Genomic DNA, 24,672 nt, shown 5'->3' with positions numbered 1-24,672 from the left:
AAGCTACAAACTCAGCTGAGTCAGATGCATCGGAGACGGTCACATTAACAATTTCAGAATGTGACCTATAATGTCTATAAGAGTTCACTATCAACAAAGCTGGAAGGATTTTGTGCTGATAAAACATTACCTCAAAACCAAAATTGTGTTTTCCTCATTACATAAAGCGCAAGTGATGGAGGAGAATTCTCATTGCAGTATGCGAGAACACTTCATTGCAATATTTTGACGTCAAATAATTTCATGATATATTAACTAATTTATCATTTCTAAATTAAATCCAGTAATTTATTGAATTTATTTTTGGTAACTGTTTATAAAATTTATTTCGGTAATAAGTAATTATTTATAATATTTAAGTTAATTACTTCTCGAATTAGATAAGAGTAGTTTACACGGTCAGAACAATGGATAAATAAATGAGAGATTTTCTTATCGGGAATCTTCGTACACCACACTCACTTGGCATACCAACGAATGTAAAACCACTGATTGTATTAACATATTTCCCCGGTAGAAAGAGACAATGAAGAGAACCAACAGAAACCAAGTGAGTCCTTAATACATCTCCATTTTTTGACGTTGCACTTTTCTTTTATGTTTTTCACTCTTCGTCAGACTCAGAATATGTAGACAACCCTGTTGTGAATCCTAGAATTCTGGATATGTGCAACACATTAGGTTCATGTTCTCCTTCTCCCTCAAAACTAATATAAACAAAGTAACACAGCATAGTTGAACTGTTAAACTCAAGACACAATTAGTATTAAACATGAGGTCCGAAACAACTTTAACAACAATGCCACCAAACACTTGGCTGCGTGAGTCATCCTGTTGAAAGATTAAGAGAGTACTAAAGAGTTAACGCAGAACTTACCATCCAACCTTCAAAGTTGTGGGATTTGTAGATCCAGGATTTCTTTTTTTGCTAATTCTTAGCTCCACTCCGAGCTTATTTTGGAAACAAAAACAAAAGCCAACGTTAACAAATTTTGTCTCAAAACAAATATCAGCTACATATCCCTCTTAGCGTCCACGCTCATAATCTCTCAGTCGTGTACCAACTGGTTCCTATCTAGTGAATAAGTCAATATTCAAATAATATGGGTTAACTAACCAAATGATTAAAATAGTACCTCAATGAGTAAGGAAGAGGATTGTAGACTAATTTCCCAGAATGTTCTTGGTGCTTTACCAGTTTCAGCTTCTTTCCTCTACCACAAATCCTGTTTTTTGATGTTTCAGCTTGTATTTTCTAACCATCCAGTGGTGATTCGCAAAAACCTGATGACAAAAGCAGTCACATTAACCAGAACCTAAGGGGAGCCAATGCGTCACTGTTTTTTTTATAAGGGAATGAAATCGTACCTCTTCGAACTGTGAGCTTGAAATGTTTTGGTCCACCTGACATGATCATAGCCTTCACTGTTTTTTTCTTTAGATATCTGGAGCCAAAAACATAAACACTGAGCATGGAAACAGAATTCAAGGTTTGCAGTTACAGGAAAGCTCAGTATTTGTGGTAGCAGAGATTGTACATAAGGCATCTCAACATTGTTGGTGTGGCCTCAAAATCAATCCGGTATTGGCCATCTTTCTTTGCAGAATAGTTATTCGGTAACAATGTTTAGATTGAAAGGCACTAAAACTATTGCACCATCACAGCTTGTAGTTAAAACCGAATGGGACTAATAACATAAAAGTCAGAATTAGTAGGTAACCTTTCTTTACATGAGGAAAGTCGCCACCCCCTTCAATACGCATCTCCTCCATAGAAACCAGAGTACATCTTTGAGGCATTGCAGATCTACCTGATATCTTCTCAATCAGTCAGTGATTAGGACGATTGCTTTAGACTCTATGGAAGGAAAATTGAGGAAAAGCACTCATACCTGTTTGTCAATGATGAGGATGATAAAGTTTGACACCGCTAGCTCTTTCATGTTCCACGCTTCCCATGGGAAAACAATCGGACTATACATCAGAGAGATGATTTGGGACGATACCATAGTTGAAGTATGTGTTTTAAGAAAGCATAGGCTCCAAGGTTAAGAAGCTGTGAGATTTGGAGAATTCTGCAACCCTGTTTATAGTATCAAAAATTAGGGATTTCATGAGGAGGTGTGCAAAGATTTAACTAAATTAATAGTAGTAGGAGAGCTTGAAGGAGAGAGTTAATGGAAACAAAGTAAAGAGGCGGTTTCAATGATGAAGCAAAACGTAACGGAACTGTTACAAAAGTACTCTGTGGAATACAGGGAATGCGAGGAGAGGAAGCCAGCAACGCTGAGTGGCCTATCAATTTAATGGGTTAACATTGGGCTTTTTCTATTTCAGGTTTAACTTGAATGACCCACCCGAATTTGCTTCTTTTCTCTTCAACTGCGCGTCTTCACTTAGTAGAATTGGAGACACGTGTCCGCAAAAGCACCCTTCTTCCTGATGACGTGGCACACTGTAGAGAAACTCAAGTCTACTTTATTATTATAGATAGATTATAAATGGTTAGTTTGTAAAATATCTAGAAAATTAAGGTTCGTTAGTTTTGTTGAAAGTATATGTATATATATAATATCCGAGCTAAATAATAAGAATAAATGAACATAAAAAAAAACAGAAAAGCATCTAAAATTAAGCATATATATGAACAATGTTAGGTAGGGTGATCAATAAAGTTGAATATGATAGGCCAATATAATGGAACCCTGGCTTAGTTAACATTTCACCAATTTAAATGCGTAAAGATTTGGTGTGAAGACTTTGAACTTCACTCATTTTATGAAAACTTATTAACTGACTGATCACCAAACTCATTTCTTGTTTTTTTCTTTTCATCACATACGTTACTTCTTTCATTTCATCGCTTTTACGTTCTAACCAAAAAGACTCTCGGCAATAAAATAGTACGAGAACAAGCCATTATTCATAGTGCTTTTATGTAAAGCTTCCAATTCACTAAATTTGCTTGCTTAGGCCGAACACACTTTCTAAGTCTTGAGACCATTTGAAGCAAATCCATTCAATCAGTTATAAAGTAGGGTTCACCGGGTACGTACGTAGTCTCGATCTCTAACTATTTTGAAAATCCGACTTTAGTGATTGGTAGACGGGAAATCGCCTCAACACCAACCTTTGATATATACGATGATTCCAAGAATTAAATTTAAAAAAAAACTCCTTACCGTTATGACATTGTCTGCCTATAAATGGATACGAATGTATGTTAAAGTCAAATTTCGTTTTATTGATAGGGATGGTTAATCAGTAGTTAGGCTATAGTAAAAGCTCTATCATTTGCGGCATTCATGATACACATAAATTGAACATGTAATCTATCAAAAAATGTATTTCGCCATTGCGTATTTGTATGTACATCTACAAATCATATTATTTATATTTGAAAAACAAAAAAAAAACCATTTCCATAATACTCGAATTATAATAAATATTTGCAGAACTGATAATCAAAAGAAAAGCAAAAAAAAATTACTAGTAATTAGAAGCGTTCAAACAAAATATAAATATATACTTTTGTTCGTACAGGTAGACGAAATAGATGAAGATTTATGTACGGTCTAACAATTAAAGTTCCAGAGACAATCTTCTTGAAGACAAGAAGTGAAAGGTCTATTGAGATCAAGATTACCATGACACGAAGCATCAGCAGGGACATAATCTCCCAACACCTCGTCAGATGAAACAAGAGACATTACGTTTCCACAACCCAAACCATCCAAGTCCATCAAATCAGAGAAGAGAAACTCAGAGTGGATTTTATCGAAATCTATTTTAAGATCTCCCAACAACGAAGGCGAACCAGCTTGATGATCCATCACGTTTTCCTTCACAGTAAGAAGACTGGTACAACCAATACTACTCTGCTTCTGAATTGTCAGAGTCTTTGGGAACCTAATCGCCTTCGGACGTATAACACATACTTTATTCATGTTGTTGCTGTTGAAATCTTTTATACTTTTCTGTTGGTTGGTTTGTGATTTTGGAAGTGTTTTGCGGAGGTTTGTGTTCCAGTGGTTCTTTATTTCATTGTCTGTTCGCCCTGGAAGCCTCCCAGCTATCAACGCCCATCTGCGTTACGCCCGCTAACTTTAAAAAAACAAGGAATAGAATGTTATGTATTTTGGGGAAAGCAAAAGTTAGTAACCTGTTTCCAAGGAGATTATGGAGGCGGATTATGAGTTCTTCTTCATCAGATGAGATGTTTCCACGCTTTATGCCTGGTCTCAAGTAGTTCCTCCATCGAAGTCTGCAGCTTTTGCCACACCTCTTGAGACCTTTATGTTTGCGTAAACAATGATTGTAACCATCTTGATATAATCTTGAAATCATTTAAAAACAATAAAGATGCATGGATATGTACCAGCTTGGTTTGGGAGTGTGCTCCATTTTCCTTCACCATTGATCATGACATAGTCTTTAAGGATCTTGTCTTCTTTTTCAGTCCAAGCTCCTCTGTTTAACTCCTCTTTCTTCACACTTGCTCTCTTTCTCATCATCTCTATTGTTGTTGTTTGGTTGGTAGAATTGTCTTTAGCGTTGTGTTGAGAATAAATTTTGTTTCTGTGTTAAACCAAGTATCTTTATAGGGAGTTGTTGCAATGTCCGTTACATCAGTCGCTTTCCAAAACCTCTGTCACACACATACACACTTTGAAATTTAAATTCTTTTCCCACTTCACACCATGATTTACTTGTCTAGTCTTACGTGTTAAGTCTCTAACTGTATTGTTCCCTAAAACTATCTTGTTCATTATCGTATAACAAATTAGAAATGACTGTGAATGCTTGGTGAAAATAGTCATTCCTAGTCGCATTCTAGCTTGTAAGCAACCATCTTCACTGAACTAAGTGGTAAGAGCATCCTCATTGTTAATTGTTAAGATATTCTCAAACAAAAAAGAATATTATTTTAATATAACTAATACTATGAAAAAGAAAAACACAACTATAAAAATAACTTTCTGTTACAGAAAATGCGAACTGTAGTTTATAATAGAGAAATTACTCAGATTAACTCTAATCATACATATAATGACTAGAATAACTCATATATTTATGTATTTACTAGAATGACTTACAAGGGAGACAAAAATACAAAAAAACCAGTCTAAACCTCATTATTCACTGTTTTGCCATTTTATTTTATTAATATGAATAAAATTTTAATTGTAAGAAAAATAGAAATCTTCACTTCTCTTTCTTTCTCGCTTAAACTGTCGACAGAAAAAAAAAACTTGCGACTTCTTCTTCTTCTCCTACGCTCATCTTCGATCTCAGGCAACTCCTTCTCCGTCACCACCTCCAAGTCACAGACGCCTTCGATTTCGAAAACCCCACATCTCGTGTTCATGTTTGTTGCAAGAGAGAAACCCTAATTCCACACCACCGCATGCAATTTCCAGAAACTTAAACTTGTAAGTCAGAAATCCATCTTAAAATTGTTTGTTGTTCTTTTTGTTAACACTATTTGATTGATTGGATTTTTAATTTTGAAAACCCTATTTTCCAAATCCCCTTTTCCTCTGATGTTAAATCCAAACACTAATTTGTTTTTTTTTAATAATTGAGCACAAAGGTTGTCTATTTGATATTGGTTTTTTTTAAACCTTTGTTTCTACTTAAGACAGCAACACTTGTACTGACTGTAACCGATTGTGTTTGTTGTTTATCGCAGGATGGCTTCATCTTCTGCCATTAGAATGTATCCTCGGCGCTTGTACGAAGTTGGGAGAACACCAATTCAGAACAGAAGCATGAATAATAGCTGCTTTTTGTCGAATCTTCAGATGGTTGAAGAAAATGTTGGTTTGCGCAGGTGTTTTCATTCGCAGCAATGATTCATGCTTCAGGTGTTTTCATCCGGAAACAGAGTGATGGCTCAGATGTCGTTGGATTTGAAGAGATGCAAGGCTGATGTCGTGGTCGAGAATAATGGAGATCTCGACCACCTCAACCAACAGTTCAGTATGGTGTTGTCTGAAATCAGAAGACCACTGACGTGGATTGAGTTTTGGCGTTCAAGGCAAGGAGCCTTCTCGGTTCTTGGTTTGGTCATTTCAGGACTATTTGTTTGCAAACGGTTCAGTTATTGACTCTTAGCAATTGCTTTTAATATTTCTACTGTTTTGTGTAGCATATGTTATGAATAATAACTGCGTCCAGGTTCCAGACTTTAAAAGTTCTTTTTTCAAAATAAAGTTAAAACTCTACAAAATAAAATTCCTCATATGGCTGATTACGTAAAGATTACGAGAGTTTTTAAAACTAAAGATATATTGAAGATGCAGTTGTAAGTCACTATGAAAGTGGACCATGTGTTTCTAAGTGGAAGGTCACAGGAATAAGAAGACGTCAAAGAACGTAAAACCTAATTGGACATATCTTTTAGATTAAGTCATTAAACTAATGTTTCAAATTGGTTTAAATTAGTTAAACCGAAAATAATTCTAAACCAAATTTCAAAATTAATTAAAACCAAATTCAATCAATCCAAACCGAGATCCAATTTAAATTAAACCAAAATTTAGATGAATTTAGCCCGAAATTAGAATTGTGTCCCACTCTAGTAATTAAATTTATTTAAAAGTCTGCCGTCAAAGAGTACAATTTAAAAAATCTGCCACCAAATGAATGTAAAAGTCTGCCGTAAAATTAAATCGGGCAAACATATCTATCAGCAAAATATATGTCTATTTCCGATAAAAATATTTGTCTCAAAACTCTGACTACTTCAAAAAAAAACTTGTGACTTCAACAAATCGGTTATTACATATGACAGATTAAAATAGATAAATCTATCAACAATTTTAAATCGGCCACAAAAATCTGCTAGCTTAAAAAAATCTGTCGTACCAGAAAAGTCTGGCACCAAATACTTGGCAGATATATATTTTACAACAGTTTTTTATAACAGACTTATCTTACGATAGATTTGTTTTTCGCTAAATAAATCTGCCGTCGAATTCTTTTTAATTAATTTAAATGGCATTTTTGTAATATTACTTTTTGATTATAACTAGAGTCAAGGGCATTTTTTACCATAAAATAATGTTAGTAATTTTAAACTTTTAAGAGTTATTCTAGTAATTTCTCAACTAATTTGAGTCATTCTAGTACACTTCCCTTTATAATATTTTTTTTTTTTTTTTTTTTTTGTTAAAGGGTTTTCATTAATGAAAAGAAACCGAACTTACAAGGGAAGAAGAAACAGAGAAGTGAAGAACAAAAGCTAAACTGGAAACAGTCCCATCCCAAAGAAGTACTAATCCAAAGCATAAGAGTTCTTCACCACTAGTATCAGTAAACTACAAGAAAACAATCACAAGTAAACTGAATACCAACAATGAAGAGAGGAGCCGGCAGAGAAGTCAACAACCACTGCAATTTCATGCTTTTCTGGCACTGGCTGTCGCAGCGGCAAGGGAAGAGCTCAGACTGAATTGGCGGCAAGGAAAGAGCACATACCAACACCAAAGCCTTTCCAGCATTTGAAGTGACGGTTAGCTTTGCCAAACTCCAACTCTTAGTACTCGAGACCCTACAGTGGGCAGACCCCAAATGTAAGACGGACGTTCGTTCTCGGGATGGCTCCACACCACCGGCGACGGAGAAGCTTTGTCATCACTGCCCGCAGCAGAAAGACCGGGTTAAGATGGTAGCAACCGAATCGAACCTAAGCGTTACCTGCAAAGAAGAAACCAGAAAGCTCCTGTCGTTGGTGACCAAGCGAGCACAGAACGACATCGGGATGGAGCATCCTGGACCGAGTTGCCACCAGGAGCGAAGCTCAGATCGACTCAACAAAAGAGCTCACAACCTGGACCCGATTCGTAACTGAGAACCAGAGACGATAACTACTTTAATCAAGTCCGAGAAATCTCGTTGGCAGCAAAACCCCCAACACTTGATGGCAGGAACGAGACCCAAACGGCAAGGAAGCCTCAAAGAGCCTGGAGGACAGGGGAAAGAACAACCGAAAGGAGGAGCAGTATCGAAGCTTCAGATCTCCCACCACAAAGACGTAATGGAAACCTGAAGGCCCTTTACCTGCACGCACTTGACCGGAGAGCTCGAGACTGACACACGACTGAAACAAGACCCCCGAGCACGCCTAGCTGAAGCGAGACCAACTAACGTCAATCTTGAGGCTGATACAAACGACGGAACCACCCTCAGGACACCCAGAGAGGAAGCACCCGAAGCAGACCAGACTCCAAACCGAACCAGATCCGCAAGATAGCAACTGAAACAAGCGCAAGAACACCGGATATGGCACAGAAGACGCTGCACAGATCCCCATGCGCCACCACCTTCTGTCGAAGAACCAGATCTGAAAAAGGATAACTTCCAGATCTCCGACAAGAAACCCAAAAAGCCGACTTCACTTTATGCACACCCTCCACATAACCCTCGCCGTAACACCAGAGAGTCGGAGCACGACCCAAGAAACCCGATCCGCCGGCGAGACCAGATAAACAAGGACAGTGACGACTTCCAGGGTTACGAGCATATCGGGAGCGAGAGGAAGAGCCGCCATGAAGCAAAGAAAAAAAAGAGGAAGGGAGAAGGGAGGGCCTCGACACCGGCAAAGCTAGCCGATGTCGGGGAGAGCGGAAATTCTTTGGTTTGTCTTCGAGAGCAGTTTATAATATTTCCTAACAATTCATTAAAGGAATTTTCATCCTATCAAAAAAAATATAAATATTTTTAAAAGAAAATAACCAAAAAGATAATCACAGCTTTTTTTCTAAGATTGCAATAATAAATCTTACTGTGTTTTTGTTTCACATATAAATATGTAGTTATATTTAATAGTAATAAAGCTTTGCAAATATCTATATAACTAAATACTTTCGTAACTACTATTAAAAAATTATTATACAATAAAATAATTTTAATTTCGAATTATCTACATAAAATAAAATTTAGAATATTTAAATCTATAATTATAGAATTATAGCATTATTACATTAAATAATAAAAACACCTTAAAGAACTTAACCATTAATTAATTTAAAATTTTTAAAATTAAATTAAAGTAACTGTACACAAGAGAACATTTGTTTTTTTTATAATTTATATTATAAATAGATATATTTAGTTTTTTTTTTTTTTTTTTTGTCATCAAACATACAGACTCTGCACACCAAACCGGTAGCTCTGCATCCATGTGAACAACAAAAGACGATTGTTGTCTGGCACTGCGTGCTAGATGATCCGCCTTTGAATTTGCCGTCCTTGGTACATGAATGAGCTGTGAGCTATGGAAACTACTTTGTAGACTCTTGATATCCTCCAGATAACTTGCGAACGCTGGCCACTCCTCTGGTTCCGAAACCATCTTCACCAATTGAGAACAATCCGTTGTAAACGTAACCTGAAACTGTCGTAAATTTTTCATACATTCCATTGCTCAAATCAGTGCCTCCACCTCCGAATGAAAGGATGAGATAACTTGCGAACGCTGGCCACTCCTCTGGTTCCGAAACCATCTTCACCAATTGAAAACAATCCGTTGTAAACGTAACCTGAAACTGTCGTAAATTTTTCATACATTCCATTGCCCAAATCAGTGCCTCCACCTCCGAATGAAGGGGTGACATACTAGCCCGAACATTTCTCGCCCCCATTAATCCCTCATAGCCTTCCAGAGTACTAAACCAACCTTGTCCCGAGAAAATTTCCTTATCCTTCCACGAACCATCTGTGAAACACCACCGCCCTGGAATAGTGACAGATTGAGGTACTTGTGGTGGTATAGATTTTCGTATCATCAAATCTTGAGCCGCAGCCCACATAGTAGATTCTGTTTCAGCCAGTTTTAGTGTATCCCTAGCATCAATATCTAGATTACTAAAAAAAAAAAACTTGATTTTAAAAATAATTATTTAAATAATTGGATACTGATATATATATATATATAGATTTTAATGGTTTATTTCATAAAATATGAATATATCAATCAAATACGAGACAGTTTAAAAACATCAACTCATTTATATTAAATTTTTTATAAAACAAAATTTTAAAATATTTATTGCTCTATCTCAATTTTAATCTGTTAAAAATAAAACTAAAAGAAATGTAAGAAACATCAAAAATGAATTATTCTATTTTATTATTATATAAGTATATTTAATTAAAACTTTAAATTTACTACAGAATATTAAAAATAAATATTATTATATAAAAATAATTTATTCCGTAAAAATATCTCAATCTATATTAAACTTATAATGATTAATTTATTTAAAGTATAATATTTTTAATATTAAGATATTGAGTTATAGTACTGATTCGTTAATAGCTTACTATAAAATTTAATAAATTCTTATAACTGTAATTAAAATTATTATTTAAAAATCTAAAATATGAATATGTTCACAGAGGTGTTTGCTTTATTTCAGAGATTTAAGTCTGAAATCTAAACTTATATACAAGTAATAAAACAAAAATAGAATTTCTCATAAATTATTTCATATAATTTTTAAATATTTAAATGTAAAAGATCTAGATAGAATAGTGATTATAAATTTTCTTCAAATTCAAAATTTAAATTCAAGAGGTAATCAAAATAAACAATATTCATAAAATTATAAAAAATTGCATAAAAGTTAAAATAAGACACATGTCTAGGAGAGTTTTCTTGAATTTCTTGACAAATTTCAAATGAAAAAGCCTCTTATATCTTTCTCCTACTTATACAATTTATTTCATTATTTATTGGTAAGATATTCATTGGGGTTCCATCAGTGGATATGTTCTAATAATTAGAGGGTTCGATATTTTTACAATTTTTTCAGTAATTCTTTTAGTGAGAAAGAATAATCTAACAAGTTACATGAGACTTGTTTGGACCTTGGTTTTAGTGTTAGTTCATATTCAAAAGTAAACAAAGTTTGACCAAAAAAAAGTTAAACCAAGTACACCATGCTGAATTTATGATTTTCTAAAAGTCAGGAACATTTTTATTGAATAGATCAGATGTAATGAGTTCAAATGAATTAAGGAATGCGATTGGTGTATGGTCAAGGAGGGAGACTAAGACATGTTAGTAATTACAGGTCAAGTGGAGATTCAGGTTGGAAATCAATGGCCAAAAGAGAAATATTTTGTCAATTGGAGCTCAGGTTAAAACTCGGTGAGCATGACATGACAAAATTCTAGGATGTCTTAGATTTTCACTTAAGTCTCTCTCTCGAGGTTTGAAAGTCTTTGGAAATGGACTACATGATATATCAAATATTTAAACTACCAAGTAGGTAATTGTTAACTTTCAGGTCTTTTATGGATTTCCAACTTAAATATTAACTAGCTATGATTAGATAGTTTTTTTTCTATTATTAGTTGATTATTTATTCAGTTACTACATGTGTAACTTTCACTCACTGATTACCATTTTTCTTCTGCTGAAGTGTGTATAAATATGAGAACAATATCCACATAGTGGTGAAATACCGTGTGGCTATGATACCATATTAAATTGTAAGTTTTAAATTAAAATCATTTAATGATAATTAAATTGATCTTTTTTTTGACATCAATTAAATTGATCAAAATCTGTTATATATTACTTATTTTTTGTGAAATATTTTCTCTAGCACTCTTGTTTGAGATTATGGTTTGACGAGATCCTAAAAGTATAATGAGCATATCAAGTTAATCTATTCAACAAACAAAGAACATAGAATTATAAACTCATCATATTCTAGAGCTAGATTTGACCATTCTTCTTCATATTCATTTTTTACCAGTTGGAGAATATTTGGTTTTAAATCATTAGGATAAATCATATTTGAAGTACATTTTTCATCATCCATATCAGAGTTTTAAGTTTAACATGAGGATGTTACAAAAAAGGGTTTAACATGAGGGTGACCCTATCTGGTCTAAAAGAACCAAATAAATTAGTGTCCATCTTCCAACTCTGACTATGACAATTCCTCCACAGCAAAACTACTCTTCACATGCCCTTTTTCCAAAGACTATCTTGTCAAAAATCTATTTTTAGAACCCTATTTGAAACCCATATTAAAGATAAAAAATTGAACCCTTTGATATCTAAACTCTGCCAGAATTGGAACTTTGCCTCCAATCTTAACTCTGATCCGGATGGGAGGATCATCATCATCATCTGGCAGCATCCGGCATCAGTAAGCTTGATAGATCAGACTCGTCAAACTCTCACTTGTCAAGTAACTATCCCTGGCTGTGCCCCTTTCATTTACACTTAGTGTATGCCTCTAACACTAGAGCTGAGCATTAAGACATATGAGTGGAGTTACTAAATATCTATTATGCATATGGTCTGAAGTCAACTCCTTGAATTTTTGGAGGTGAATTTAATGAGACAATGCATCACGCTGAGCATTCTCTAAGAGAGGTTAATACCATCACTCCGTAGATGACTGAATTTGCAGATTACTTGAGACAAGTTGGTGTTTTCGACCTTCGTTTCCAAGGTCCCTTGTACACGTGGTCAAATCACCAACAAGAAATGCCCATTTCTAACAAACTGGACAGGTTCCTTGTTAATTCCCACTTCATATCTGCTTATCCTAATAGCACTTCCTACTTCCTCCCAACCCTAACCTCAGATCATAGCCCGTATCCCACTGATCTTTTGCACCTTCTTCCAGTTTATGGAACCAAACCTTTCCGCTTCATCAACTACCTCACTAAACATCCCCAGTTTCACCGGTTGGTTCTTGAAGCGTGGAATGAGGCCGGAAGCATGTCATTCAACTTGACAAACCTGTGTTGGAAATTAAAATGTGTCATAGAGTGTTAAAAAGAGTCAAAAGAGTGTAAAAAAACTAAATCAAGAGAACTTCTCCAACATTCAAAAGAGAGTTAGTGAAGCTAATAGTTTGCTACAAGTTCTATTGAGGAAAGCTAATTTCTCCAAAAGTCGCGTGCTAACTGGCTGCTGGAAGGAGATCAAAATACCACCTACTTCTTTAGAGTGTTTCAGACAAGATTGAGCTACAAATCGATTACATACCTTCCAGCTTCCCTCGGGAGAGTTCATCACTGACCCTGTTGCTATGGGAAACCTTGCTGTCAATCATTTCAAGGCCATTCTAGGCCCTCTCAGATTTCAACCTACATCAGTTCACTCACCTCCAGAATGGTTTCAAGCTCTAAAGGGATACAACTGTCCATCCTCCTTCATCCTCCGTGCTTCCTTTGTTGGAATCTATTTCGAATGAAGAGGAGATCACAAAAATGATGTTTCGACTAAATCCCAACAAGGCTCCCAGGTCCGACGGACTAACCTTAGTGTTTTTCAAAACTTTGTGGTCCTTCCTAGGCCAAGAAGTGATTCAATCAATTACCCACTTCTTCCATACATCATTTCTCCCAACTTTGACTAAATCAACAATCCTTGTGCTGGTCTTTAAGAGGTCAGGAGCCTCCGCCATCTCAGAGTTCCATCCTATATCCTGTAGTAAAACAATTTACAAAGTGGTGTCATGGCCGCAAGTGAAAAAGTTAAAACCATTACTTTTTTTTTTTTTAAAACCATTACTTCCCTCACTCATTGTTCCTAATCAAACTGCATTTGTCAAAGACAGGCTCTTGGTGGAAAACACGGTATTAGGAGAATTAGTCAATGGATATCACAAGAGAATTGGCCCAAAACGCACCACTATCAAGGTTGATATCATTAAAGCATTTGACACTCTATCGTGGGACTTCTTCTTCAACTGCCTTGCTGGTCTACAGCTTCCTAATGTTTTGCTTAAGAGGCCAAGAGCCTACATTTTCTCAACTAGCTTTATGGTGGGATAATTGAGGAAAGGAAAGAGAAGATTGAGGCAAGGAGACCCACTGTCTCCCTATCTATTTGTGATAACAATGAATGTCCTATCTCTGTTATGTTGAATAAAGCTGCTGCAGATATGAATATTAAATAACATTTGAAGTGTGCTTCCTCCAAACTTACTCATCTTTGCTTTGCAGACGATCTTCTTAATTTCATTGATTGATCCCTTTCATCAGTGCAGAATGTACTCCAGATACTCAGAGAGTTTGAAATTGGCTCAGGGCTAGAAATGAGTGTCCAAAAATCATCTTTCTTTGCCTCCAGACTCTCTCAACAAGAACTTGACACAATAAAAGACTCAACTGGGATGCCTCATGCTTATCTTCCCGTGTGTTACCTAGGAGTCTATTTATGCACTAAGAAGTTGTCGATTGTTAATTGCGAGGTCTTAATCCAACATGTGAAACGAAGGTTCACTTCATGGAGCGCTACATCACTGAGCTTTGCGGGTCGTTTGCTTCTAATCAAGACTATTATAGCTGGTATCAATACATTCTAGTGTTCCTCGTTCATCCTACCTAAGGAGTGCAGCAAGATAATTAATAGAATTTGTGGTACGTTCCTGTGGAAGGGAAAGGTTGACTGTCACTCTGCAAGAGTGTCATGGGAGACATTGACTAAATCGAAGCAATGGAGGCTTGGGGATTAAAGACTTGGCTACATGGAATACATCGTGCTGCCTTAGACTACTATGGTTGCTGTTCTTCCAATCTGGATCAGTTTGGGTTGTGTGGTTCAAGAGTGAAATACTAGATGAGAGTCTAAGCAACTACTGGATGATGAAGACTAGTCCTTAATACTCATGGTTTACTAACAAAATAAGAGAGGTGGTGTTTACCTGGATAAAATTGAAGGTTGGAAATGGAAGATTATGCAGATTTTGGAGTGACAATTGGTCGCCATTTGGCTTTCTTGAGAAGTATCTCCTCCGTGGAACAACTTTGCGCTCAGGTAATCCTCCAACTGCAGCTCTATCTGATTTGTTTGTTGAAAGCCGATCGAGCCTGCCCCCTATTGAGCAAGGTTTGACCAGAGGCTATGGACTTATAACTCTTTTTATATTTTTTTGTATTTTAATATAAGAAATTCTTTAGTCAGGAAAAAAAAAACTCTGCTCTTGGCTTGTTCAAAATGCATCCATGGAGATCTTGGTTTCAGTGAAGCAAAACTTTTTCACTAGGGAGAAATGGTTCTCTTCAAGATCCTATCCTATTCGACTTGCAAAACTTCTCATTCATATGATTCATAACTAGCGAGTTGAGTTCTAGTATATCTATTAATAAAAAATTATAGTTAAAAGTTTCAGATGGGACCACCAAGTTTGCAAGACTGACTGACTGTGGAGAAAGCATCCTGAAATAACTCTATTGTCTTTAAATATATGGCTTAAAGAACAAATAGGAATTGGTTTTGAAATTACCAAATTCTTAAGCTCAAGATGCTAAAATATTGACCATGATCTTTTGATAACCAAATTCTTGAAATTATCAGGCTGCTTCTTAGATAATTACTTGAAAGTTTAAATGCTTTGATTTCTTCAGCTCTAAATGCTAAAATATTGCAAGGTATTAATACATATATGCTAAAATATTGCAAGGTATTAATACATATAAACTATGTTAGTTGTAACGGTACAGAATCAAGGTAAAGGTGACGCTTGACTGGGGCCCCAAGGGAAAATTTGGACCACTGTTGCCTGATGTTGTGATCATCTATCCTACAAAAGAAGATGTGAACCACACACCTGTTCCAGGAAGCTCCACTAACGGCCACAGATTACCTTGAAACCACAGTGCCTTAAAGAAGCCTTTTTGCGTGTTTGGTTTACTACATAGGGATGATTCTCTTTTGGGACAGTATTAGTGACAAATTTGTTTCTCATGTTATTCTAATAAATTAAAAGTTTTGGATATTTTAAAAGAAATGTAATCTTGAGACTAATGGAGAATTTTCAAATATAAGATAGAAGAAGACTGCAAAAGTACATTGCTGAAACATTACATAAACTCACAAATCATTACGTCCTTCATAAGCCTCTCTTAACAGGATCAAAGTTGGAGACCCCTACAACCACACCGATGAAGACCGTGAGCACCACTCCTCCCGCGGCAATGCTTAGCAAGAAGTTCTGGAGAGAAGGAGAGATTCATGAGCCTGTGGCTTCAGCCACCTCGGGGATCACCATCGAAACGCTGAGAGCAGCTGCTGCTAAGCCGCTCACGGCTTTGTCCATCTTCAGGTTCGATGCATTCACTTGAAACCTCAGTGAACGCATGGCTGCGGAGGAGGATGACGCCTTAGATGGCTTCAAAGGCGATGACTTGAGTAAGGCAATGGTTTTTGCTGACGACGACGATCGGTTGTGGGTGAGTGGCATGAACAATGACACGGCGGACGTAGAAGCCATATCGTTCTCTCTCTTCTTCTATCTTTCGAGTTTGTTTGGCAATGTGAGTTTGGTTTATGAAAAGAAACACAAGATATGAGGAGTGGGAGATATGAGTCTTACGTGGCAGTTTCTGAGCTTCGAAGTATGATTCTTTAGATAAGGTTATCTTCATTTTATGTTTTTTTTGTAACTTGCTTTTTTTTTTCTTATGAGCAAACGTAGGCCCAACTATGAAGCCCAACTCTAGAATTTGTGAATTGACCACCGTGACTCTATTCTTTTGTTTGTTTATGTATGAAGTGCAAAAGTTTCCGTAATGATGATATACATGTAATTATGATTTATTCTATATATACAAATATTATATATGTATATTTCCTTTTGTTTTGAAACATTGTAGATATTTGTGTAACCGGTCTAAGAAGAACTAAATGACGATTTTCATACAGAATGGGTCATAGATAGTTTCTTTTATCAACTAGGTCATAGAGAGTTACTTTTTGTGTTATCCCTTTTCTTGTGCACATTGTGTGTTATCCCTATTATTTTTACCAATTTGTAAATATATGAAGTTATATGAAATTGTATGATTATTTAAAATATTAAAAAGTATTTGTAGCCGGCTAGTCAAAATTAAAATTGAAAAAAAATGAAAGTTTAGTCATATACTAAAATTGGTAGATATTCTTTTGTGCCATTGCATGTGTTGTTATAATATTTTAGCATGCTAATCTTTATAAAGACGAATCATAAAGTTTGATCTCCGGATAAATGCAATTGTAAGTCAATACAAAGAATATGTAGCTGGATAATAAAATTTATGGTTCATACAATGTATGTGTAGCCGGATAATAAAATTGTTGGTTCATACAATGTATGTGTAGCCGGATAATAAAATTGTTGGTTCATACAATGTATGTGTAGCCGGATACATACTATGTATGTGTAGCCGGATACATACATTGTATTTTTAATATTATATGATTGTCTATGAGGATGTTTTTATTATCATTTCTATGATTATGTCCATTGTTAGGTAGCTTGAAAATTGCTTATAGTAAGTTACCTTGTGAGTTACTCATATTATAAGTTGACTTTACATATGCTCTTTAAAGAATACAAGGTTTTATGAAACTGTTTCATTACTTAGATTATTAAATGTATGTATAACCAGCTAAGGAAAAAAGAAGGATTGAAATTAAAAAGTGCAGCCAGATATGCAAATCATTGTCGTATTATTTTTTTGATGTTAATATGTTGGATATGTATTTGTAGCTGCTTAGCTGGCTATGTCACTCCATATCTCAAATCTGAGCATTTTCTTTTCTAGGCTTCTCATCTTCCTCTCCAACATTTTCAGGAGTTTATAGGACATGGCTTGTTGGATTTTATCATATTCTCTTTCTCTTTCCACATGATGTGTTCTCACAGAAAATCCAGAATCATCCCTATTGAAAATATTCAATTTCTACATGCTCCATTTATTCAAACGTTGCAGCAATATCAACCATGCATCCATCAGTGACCCTATGGAGATGCACCATGAGTGTGCTTCTAATCAACTATCAAAATATCCAAATTTCAACAACTTGTCTAATAATCGTAAAAGACAAATCTTGATTTATAAAGTTGAGTCCTCTGAACCATATATGTGATTCCTCTGTACATAGTCCTGACTCCTGAGATCACAAGTTCACAAATTTATGTTAAAACAATCTTGTAGAAACCAAATTTTCCCTAAATACATTACTAAAAAAACAAGCTTTGAGAAATCGTTAATCATGCAACTCTTAAGACAAGTCCAAACCAAAAAAAAATCAGAAAGAACACATGTAAAAAAACAAACTAGGGATGAAATTACATAGGGGAAAGTCTTACTGATGTAAGAAATTAGCATGCATGATTTTCTGACATCACCATCTCCGGTAACACACTTATGAACCTTGATGTGCTCATCTCCACTGCTGGATCGAAAAGCCCAGCCCATTTTCGTGCTTCTTCCTCAAATCTTCTACATTTCTAATAACCAAGGATCTGTCTCGCCCTATAACAAAATTCTGAACTCGCAAGCTTGTGAATCTAATAAGTACTTGCAGTGGGCAGAACCAAAATCAAAAAGTTGCATGAAGTTTTTTTAAGATTTCTATACGGAAACTGCAGATTAATTGGATAAACAAAAAAAGTTTTTGATTAACACATAAACAAGAGAAGTCGAGTGATTTTTTTTGTTAGATTGAAAGCAATTTCTAAAAAAAAATTACAGAGATATAAGGAGAGGAGTGATTTACACTCTAGGTCACTTTCTATCTTTATATTTTATCATAAGTCACTTCTTTCTACTGAGACACTTTCTTTAAACTAAACCTCAACCAATCTTCAACTAGACTCATTCTTGTAACTAATTGGGCCTACAGCTTTTAATACTGGTGTTTTTCCTTCTTTTTCTTAATATGAGAAATACCATTTTTTTTCCAGATTTCGACAGAGACTTTATCTTTGTTCTTCTTCCTTTTTATTCTCCTTCTTCTCTAACTTCAAATAATCTCTTTCTCTTTTCTCTTTTCTCTTTTCCCCCTTTCTCCCACCACAGAGCATGCTTACCGCCTGTTACCGTATACAGATTTCTTCATAATTAGAGACCAACAATGTCCACTAAATCAAACGATGAAACTGGAAGCTCCACAAACTGTGAGCTCCACTTTAATTCACAGCCACGATGAAACTAAATCTGGGACTGCCTGTTTTCTGCCGTTAAAACTTTTCCACACTAAAATCATCGTTGATTCATTCACAGCTTAAGAGAAAGCTTGGTTGGAGTAACAATGGTCAACTTTTGACTATTTTTACATTTGGTCCTCCAATTTTTATTTATTCTCGAATTTATCTCAGACTTTTAATATGCTCAAGTTTTTTCACCAATTTTCCCCAAGACTTTTAATCCTGCAATCTAGTCCAATTAAATTTTCAAACATACACTAATCCTCAACATCCACATTATTAGTCTTTAATTTTATTTAGCCTAAATCAAACGCCTAAGTCACGTACATGTGTACAATTGTTTTACAAAAAACAATTACATATATTTTGCAAGTTCACTAGTTACCCGTTCAAACACCATCACAGTGTACATATATATTGTATTGTCCACGTGTACAATTGTTTTACCAAAATTGCATGTACAACGGTTCATTTGTATTTTTAACAAGATATATGATGATCTTAATGATTTTGAGTATTTTATTTGAGTTTATTCAGATTATTTTAGGTTTCATTTTAGATATAGCATTTAAATAGTGAAAGATCAATAATAATTTTGAGTATTTTAAAATGAATAAAAATAGATGTAAAAAGTCATTTAAATAGTGAAAGATCAATAATCATAATTAAATAATTTTTCAGAACATATACAAATAAACATGTACAACAATCTCAATGTGTACAAGCACCTGATATGTCTATCATGAAACATATGTACATATTCTTTCGTACAACAGTCTCATTTTCAAATGGAATATCTGTACATGGACATTGTTTACAGAAAAATGTGTACGTGAACATTAGTGTACATGAGAAACACGTGTCCAGATAGATAGTAATTTTATTGTACATCTTGTATATACATTTATAATGGTGGTGAACATGACAACTATGAATGTGTACATATGTGATGTGTTCGATTTTGTTGTACACATTTTATTAGTTATGGAAAATTACGAAAAATAACCTCGTCTTCTTCTTTTGTCACTGTCACCCAGAAACCCTATTGACTGTCCACATGTACATTTGTTCACTTGTACACACCTGATAATTCTCAACACACACATGACACAAGTAAAAAAACATTGTTATCTTTGGAAGCTCAAAGTCATACAAAAGGAAGAAGCTTTGTTGGTTCATGATATCTCATGATTTTAATAAGTTTTAGATTTATATTTTAGCTTGTTATGATCATTTTAGGTTGCATATAAGTCATTAAATTGCATTTGCATGCATAATTGCATATCACAAGGTTTAAAGTGCACAATTGGAAGTTTTGGGTGGCACTGCAAGGTTATTTCTACAATTTTCAAAATTTTGGGGTCAAAAAATAAATATTCAAAAGATGAAGGACCAGGCTTGAAAAAAGGTTAAAAATGGCCATGGGAGCTCACAATGATCTTGAGTCCGGAGCCCGACGATTCCTACGACGAGCACAACCCGACGGAGGAGCTAAACAGAGATGGAAGAGCACAACCCGACGGAGGAGCTAAACAGAGATGGAAGAGCTCACCGTGAAGCTTGGTTCGTTAAAGCTCAAGCCCTCATTGACAATTTATTTATATTTTATGATAAAAAACTATCTAAAGGAGATTAGAGAAAATCAACCTTGTATTTTAGTGATTAGCACAGATTTTGTGTTTTCTCTGGTGAAAACGTCGAGAAGACGATGAAGATGAAAAAGGGAAGAGAGAATTGAAGATCGATCTGGACCATCTGTATTGAAAAATACACAAATAGATCTACGGTGGAGAAAAGAGACATATTTTTTGTTAAGGTCTATATCATTTAATCGTGACCGCACAAAGATCTTTTAAATATGTGGCTGAAAATCAATCCCTCCAATTTATTAGTTTAGTTGGGTCACGTGTAGTTAGGCATGAACTAAAAAGAGTAGGTTTCAACAGATAGTTGAGAAAAAGTGTCCTAGTATAAGCAAGTGACTTAAGATGATATTAGCAAGGAGAAAAGTGATCTTGAGTGTAAATATTTCTAAGGAGAGAGAAGCAAGTAATATAGATATACATATATCTGTGCAGAGATATAAAGAGAGAGAGAGAATGAAATGTAGTTTCACAGATCGAGTTATAATGGTATTTTTGTCTGACAATAAATAGCACAGTGTCGTAAAAGTCAATTTTCCAAATTTGCAAATTATGCTATTTTACTTGTACATACAATGCAATTTCTCTTCTTCAAATTTAAATATTTTAAAAAGAACAAAAATGTTATACAAGTCCTTGGGATATTTTTGGATATCTGAGTGTTTGATTCTGTTTTGGGTACGATTCGTCCCGATAATCTATCAGATAAATGATTCCTATATCCAATAGGTACTTATGAGATTTCAGTTCAGTTTTGGTTTGTGTTTTGTCGATTCCAAGTATCCATTTAATATATATATATACAAAATGTATTAGTTAACATGTTAATCGATGTGATCTAGTGATTATACACTTGTCTTCATGCATTGATACGACCAGGGTTTTGAAACATTAATTAAAGTGTCTATTTTACAAGTATTTTAATATAAAAAATACTACATATTTATATAAGAGAATACAAAAAGTTAAAGTGGTTTGGTTGTAACATTCTTCTCATTCTTACTACCCAACCCGAGTTCAAATGTGTTCACAAAATTTTACCTTATATTCTGTATTTTAAGGTATGTATTTTGGTTTAATCGGGTAATCCGATTGGATCCAAACTATATCAATGGGTAAAGACTGTAAAACTTGTTGGGTATATATGGCATAACCAACCCCGAACCGAAACCGATCCAAAATAACCCCGAACCAAACCGGTCCATTTTGGATCGGTTCCGGTTCGGGTTGATATGCATAAGACTAATTTGGGCTATAGTTACTTGGCAAAACCAATTATGAATCATACTTACTACTCCTTAGACTTTGTAACCAAGAAAACCCTGGGATATAGTTTATATTAATTTTCTTGTTAGCTCAATCAGAGCTCTTTGCTTTGTTTCTGATTCTTATTGGTGTAGAATCACGCAAAGCAAAAGTACACTTTAACATTTATTGCATTTTACAAAAACTAAAAGAAAATTGCGTAAATAATAATATTTTATGTATTCTTCTAGTATTGCAGATTCTGATGTTAGAGACTCATGGGGTTCCTCCAGCTTCGCTGAAGAAGTAAACAAAAATAAATAATGAGAAATTAGACTACATGACAATAACAAAAATATTAATTTACAAGTAAAGAAATACATAATGGAACATATATCAATGGGTAAAGACTGTAAAACTTGTTGGGTATATGTGGCATAACCAAACCCGAACCAAACCGGTCCAATTTGATCGGTTCTGGTTCGGGTTAATATGCATAAAGTTACTTTGGGCTATAGTTACTTGGAAACCCCCAATTATGAATCTTACTGACTACCCCTTCGACTTTGTAACCAAAGAAACCTTGGGCTATAGTTTATATTAATTTTTTTGTTAGCTCAATCAGAGCTATTTGCTTTCTTTCTGATTCTTAATTGTGTAGAATCACACAAAACAAAAGTACACTTTAACATTTATTTCATTTTACAAAAACTAAAAGAAAACTGCGTAAATAATAATATTTTATGTATTCTTCTGGTATAGCAAGATGAAATTTTGTGTAAACAAAGTTAATGATGAGAAATTAGACAACATCACTATAGCAAAAATGATAATTTACAAGTAAAGAAATACATAAGGGAACATATATCATGTTTTTTCTCTTTTAAAGTTTTTTGTTGCATTCTATTTTTTGTTCTATTATTCTATTTGAAAATATAGTCTCTCTCTCTCTCTCTCTCTCTCTCTCTCTCTCTCTCTCTCTCTCTCTCTCTCTCTCTCTCTCTCTCTCTCTCTCTCTCTCTCTCTCTCTCTCTCATATTTTAAAAAACCTTTGAAGACTTTCATATATGCAAGTCTACAACTCTCTTCTTTTCGTCTCTCTCTTATTTCTCTATATTCTTCCTCGTTCTTCTTTTCTTCTTCTTCACGATTTCCTATCGTAATGAATCGATCATTCTGTACTATATATTTGCCACATATAGTATAGTATAATACCGTAAAATGTATTGTCACATGGTCACCCATGGAGAAACATAAACTTGTTCAATTTCATGTCAAATTGTCAGAAATACCAATGCATGTCTATATTCTTATTTTTTCTTCCATTATAGCTATTCAACGAATTCACAAACTTTTATCCTATGACAAAAAACTAAACTAAGGAAGTGTACATAGCAACTAAATAGTTAGAATATACCATATACATTATGTATTAATAGCTAATACGTCCCTACATCTATGTATGTATGTAAATGTTTTTTGTTTTTGTTTTTATCTTCATTATAGATATAGTTTAGAGAAATTTACAATTTATACCACCTTTTTCTTTGTAATAACACCATAGGACAGTTTTAACTACAAAGACACTTTTCTCTTTTTTTCAACATCTTTTATTTTTTTTATCTTCTCAAACATAGGAAATCTGTAACTACCACTTTGCTATTGTTTCTAATTAAAACATAACTAACTACTAGCTAAATTATAAAGGTACACGATCTATTTCCACAAAACGTATTATATATCATCAAATGACTCTCAAACTATGATCATACGAAAAGAAAAGTTCAAGATTTATTTCCCCACAAATAAAAAAATTGAGATTTATTTCTCCAAAAAATTGAAGCTTGAAATCTCAGTATTCACAGAACATAATTATAACTGGTTTAATATTTTCAAATCAGACCTTTCACCATTTTAAATAGAAACTTAACCAGTTTAAGATCCAGTTAAGATCCGGTTACATTGAATAAAACCTGAAACTGGTGAACACCAAATAAATACATTTAATCAAAATATAAACTTGAATAAATCTCTAAAATTTTAAATTTTCATCTATCAAGAACCCTAATGAAAATCCCAAATTAAAATCATAGAAAGCAAAATCCAACAGGCATGATGGCACATTGTCCTCCTAATGATAGTTACATGGCCCCAACGACTGAAACTGAGCATAAGAAAGAGAAGCATGTTTCATATGGTGGAAGTGAAGAAATGTAATGGAGATATTCTGGAGTATCAAAAATTAGTGAAAGAGGATCTTAGGCCAGCTCTTGCAAATATTGTGTGTGGGGGGGGGGGGGGGGTGGTTTGCATAGCGACATAGATGATCAGTTAAGAGCATTTTTAGTGGGGATTTCTCACCCAGTTTCTAATAAAAAGGAAAAATGAAACAAATAGAAAAATTAAGGGAGAGAAGATGACAGTAAGGAAAAAGAGAAGAAGCATACCTTTGTGAAGAATTGATTGTAAAAAGGTCTCTACACTAGTCATATGCTGAGTGGCTGAATTATATTTTCATTTAAAATTTATTAAATTAATTATCTGTATCATTATTATCTAATGAGAAACTGATGGGAAGAAACTGATACAATGCTGATGCTCTAATGTTTGCTTCAGTTAAGAGCATTTTTAGTGGGGATGTTTTGCATAGCGACATAGATGATCAGTTAAGAGCATTTTTAGTGGGGATTTCTCACCCAGTTTCTAATAAAAAGGAAAAATGAAACAAATAGAAAAATTAAGGGAGAGAAGATGACAGTAAGGAAAAAGAGAAGAAGCATACCTTTATGAAGAATTGATTGTAAAAAGGTCTCTACACTAGTCATATGCTG

General features: G+C 34.5%; 2 protein-coding genes, 3 long non-coding RNA genes and 1 pseudogene across 13 annotated transcripts; 1 reads left to right on the top strand and 5 right to left on the bottom strand.

The window, feature by feature from the left end:
• Positions 1-335: 335 nt before the first annotated feature.
• On the bottom strand, positions 336-2,295 carry LOC108835429 (dolichyl-diphosphooligosaccharide--protein glycosyltransferase subunit STT3A). 9 transcript variants are annotated; one of them, XR_008938058.1, is made up of 7 exons: positions 2,231-2,295; positions 1,893-2,083; positions 1,722-1,811; positions 1,369-1,445; positions 1,137-1,284; positions 878-951; positions 336-707 (listed from the first exon to the last, which is right to left on the bottom strand). XR_008938058.1 is itself a non-coding variant. In XM_056993172.1 (5 exons), the coding sequence occupies exons 1-5, from the start codon at positions 2,007-2,009 to the stop codon at positions 1,256-1,258; spliced, it is 375 nt and encodes a 124-aa protein (XP_056849152.1). In that variant the 5' UTR covers positions 2,010-2,286; the 3' UTR covers positions 336-1,255. The 9 variants fall into 9 exon arrangements, 1 of the variants encoding a protein (XP_056849152.1); XR_008938059.1 differs by adding an exon at positions 1,539-1,593 and having other exon boundaries at positions 1,893-2,285; XR_008938054.1 differs by adding an exon at positions 1,539-1,593 and having other exon boundaries at positions 878-1,284; positions 1,722-1,818; positions 1,893-2,286.
• Positions 2,296-3,473: 1,178 nt separating this feature from the next.
• On the bottom strand, positions 3,474-4,641 carry LOC108821010 (transcription factor TT2). The gene is made up of 3 exons (XM_018594056.2): positions 4,379-4,641; positions 4,163-4,292; positions 3,474-4,086 (listed from the first exon to the last, which is right to left on the bottom strand). The coding sequence occupies exons 1-3, from the start codon at positions 4,512-4,514 to the stop codon at positions 3,576-3,578; spliced, it is 777 nt and encodes a 258-aa protein (XP_018449558.1). The 5' UTR covers positions 4,515-4,641; the 3' UTR covers positions 3,474-3,575.
• A 381-nt stretch (positions 4,642-5,022) lies between these two features.
• Positions 5,023-6,188, top strand: LOC130499161 (uncharacterized). Its single transcript, XR_008938017.1, has 2 exons — positions 5,023-5,432; positions 5,693-6,188. It is a non-coding gene; the product is annotated as an uncharacterized LOC130499161 (long non-coding RNA).
• A 5,601-nt stretch (positions 6,189-11,789) lies between these two features.
• Positions 11,790-13,749, bottom strand: LOC130498466 (uncharacterized). Its single transcript, XR_008937360.1, has 3 exons — positions 13,296-13,749; positions 13,022-13,216; positions 11,790-12,772 (listed from the first exon to the last, which is right to left on the bottom strand). It is a non-coding gene; the product is annotated as an uncharacterized LOC130498466 (long non-coding RNA).
• A 2,035-nt stretch (positions 13,750-15,784) lies between these two features.
• LOC108821211 (uncharacterized) lies at positions 15,785-16,337 on the bottom strand (annotated as a pseudogene).
• Positions 16,338-17,778: 1,441 nt separating this feature from the next.
• On the bottom strand, positions 17,779-18,486 carry LOC130498514 (uncharacterized). Its single transcript, XR_008937405.1, has 2 exons — positions 18,114-18,486; positions 17,779-17,914 (listed from the first exon to the last, which is right to left on the bottom strand). It is a non-coding gene; the product is annotated as an uncharacterized LOC130498514 (long non-coding RNA).
• Positions 18,487-24,672: the final 6,186 nt, after the last annotated feature.

Source organism: Raphanus sativus, chromosome 8 (assembly GCF_000801105.2).
Source record: "Raphanus sativus cultivar WK10039 chromosome 8, ASM80110v3, whole genome shotgun sequence".
Lineage (NCBI taxonomy): Eukaryota > Viridiplantae > Streptophyta > Magnoliopsida > Brassicales > Brassicaceae > Raphanus > Raphanus sativus.
Note: the sequence above shows the minus strand (reverse complement) of the source record. Positions and strands in the feature narration are given on the sequence as shown.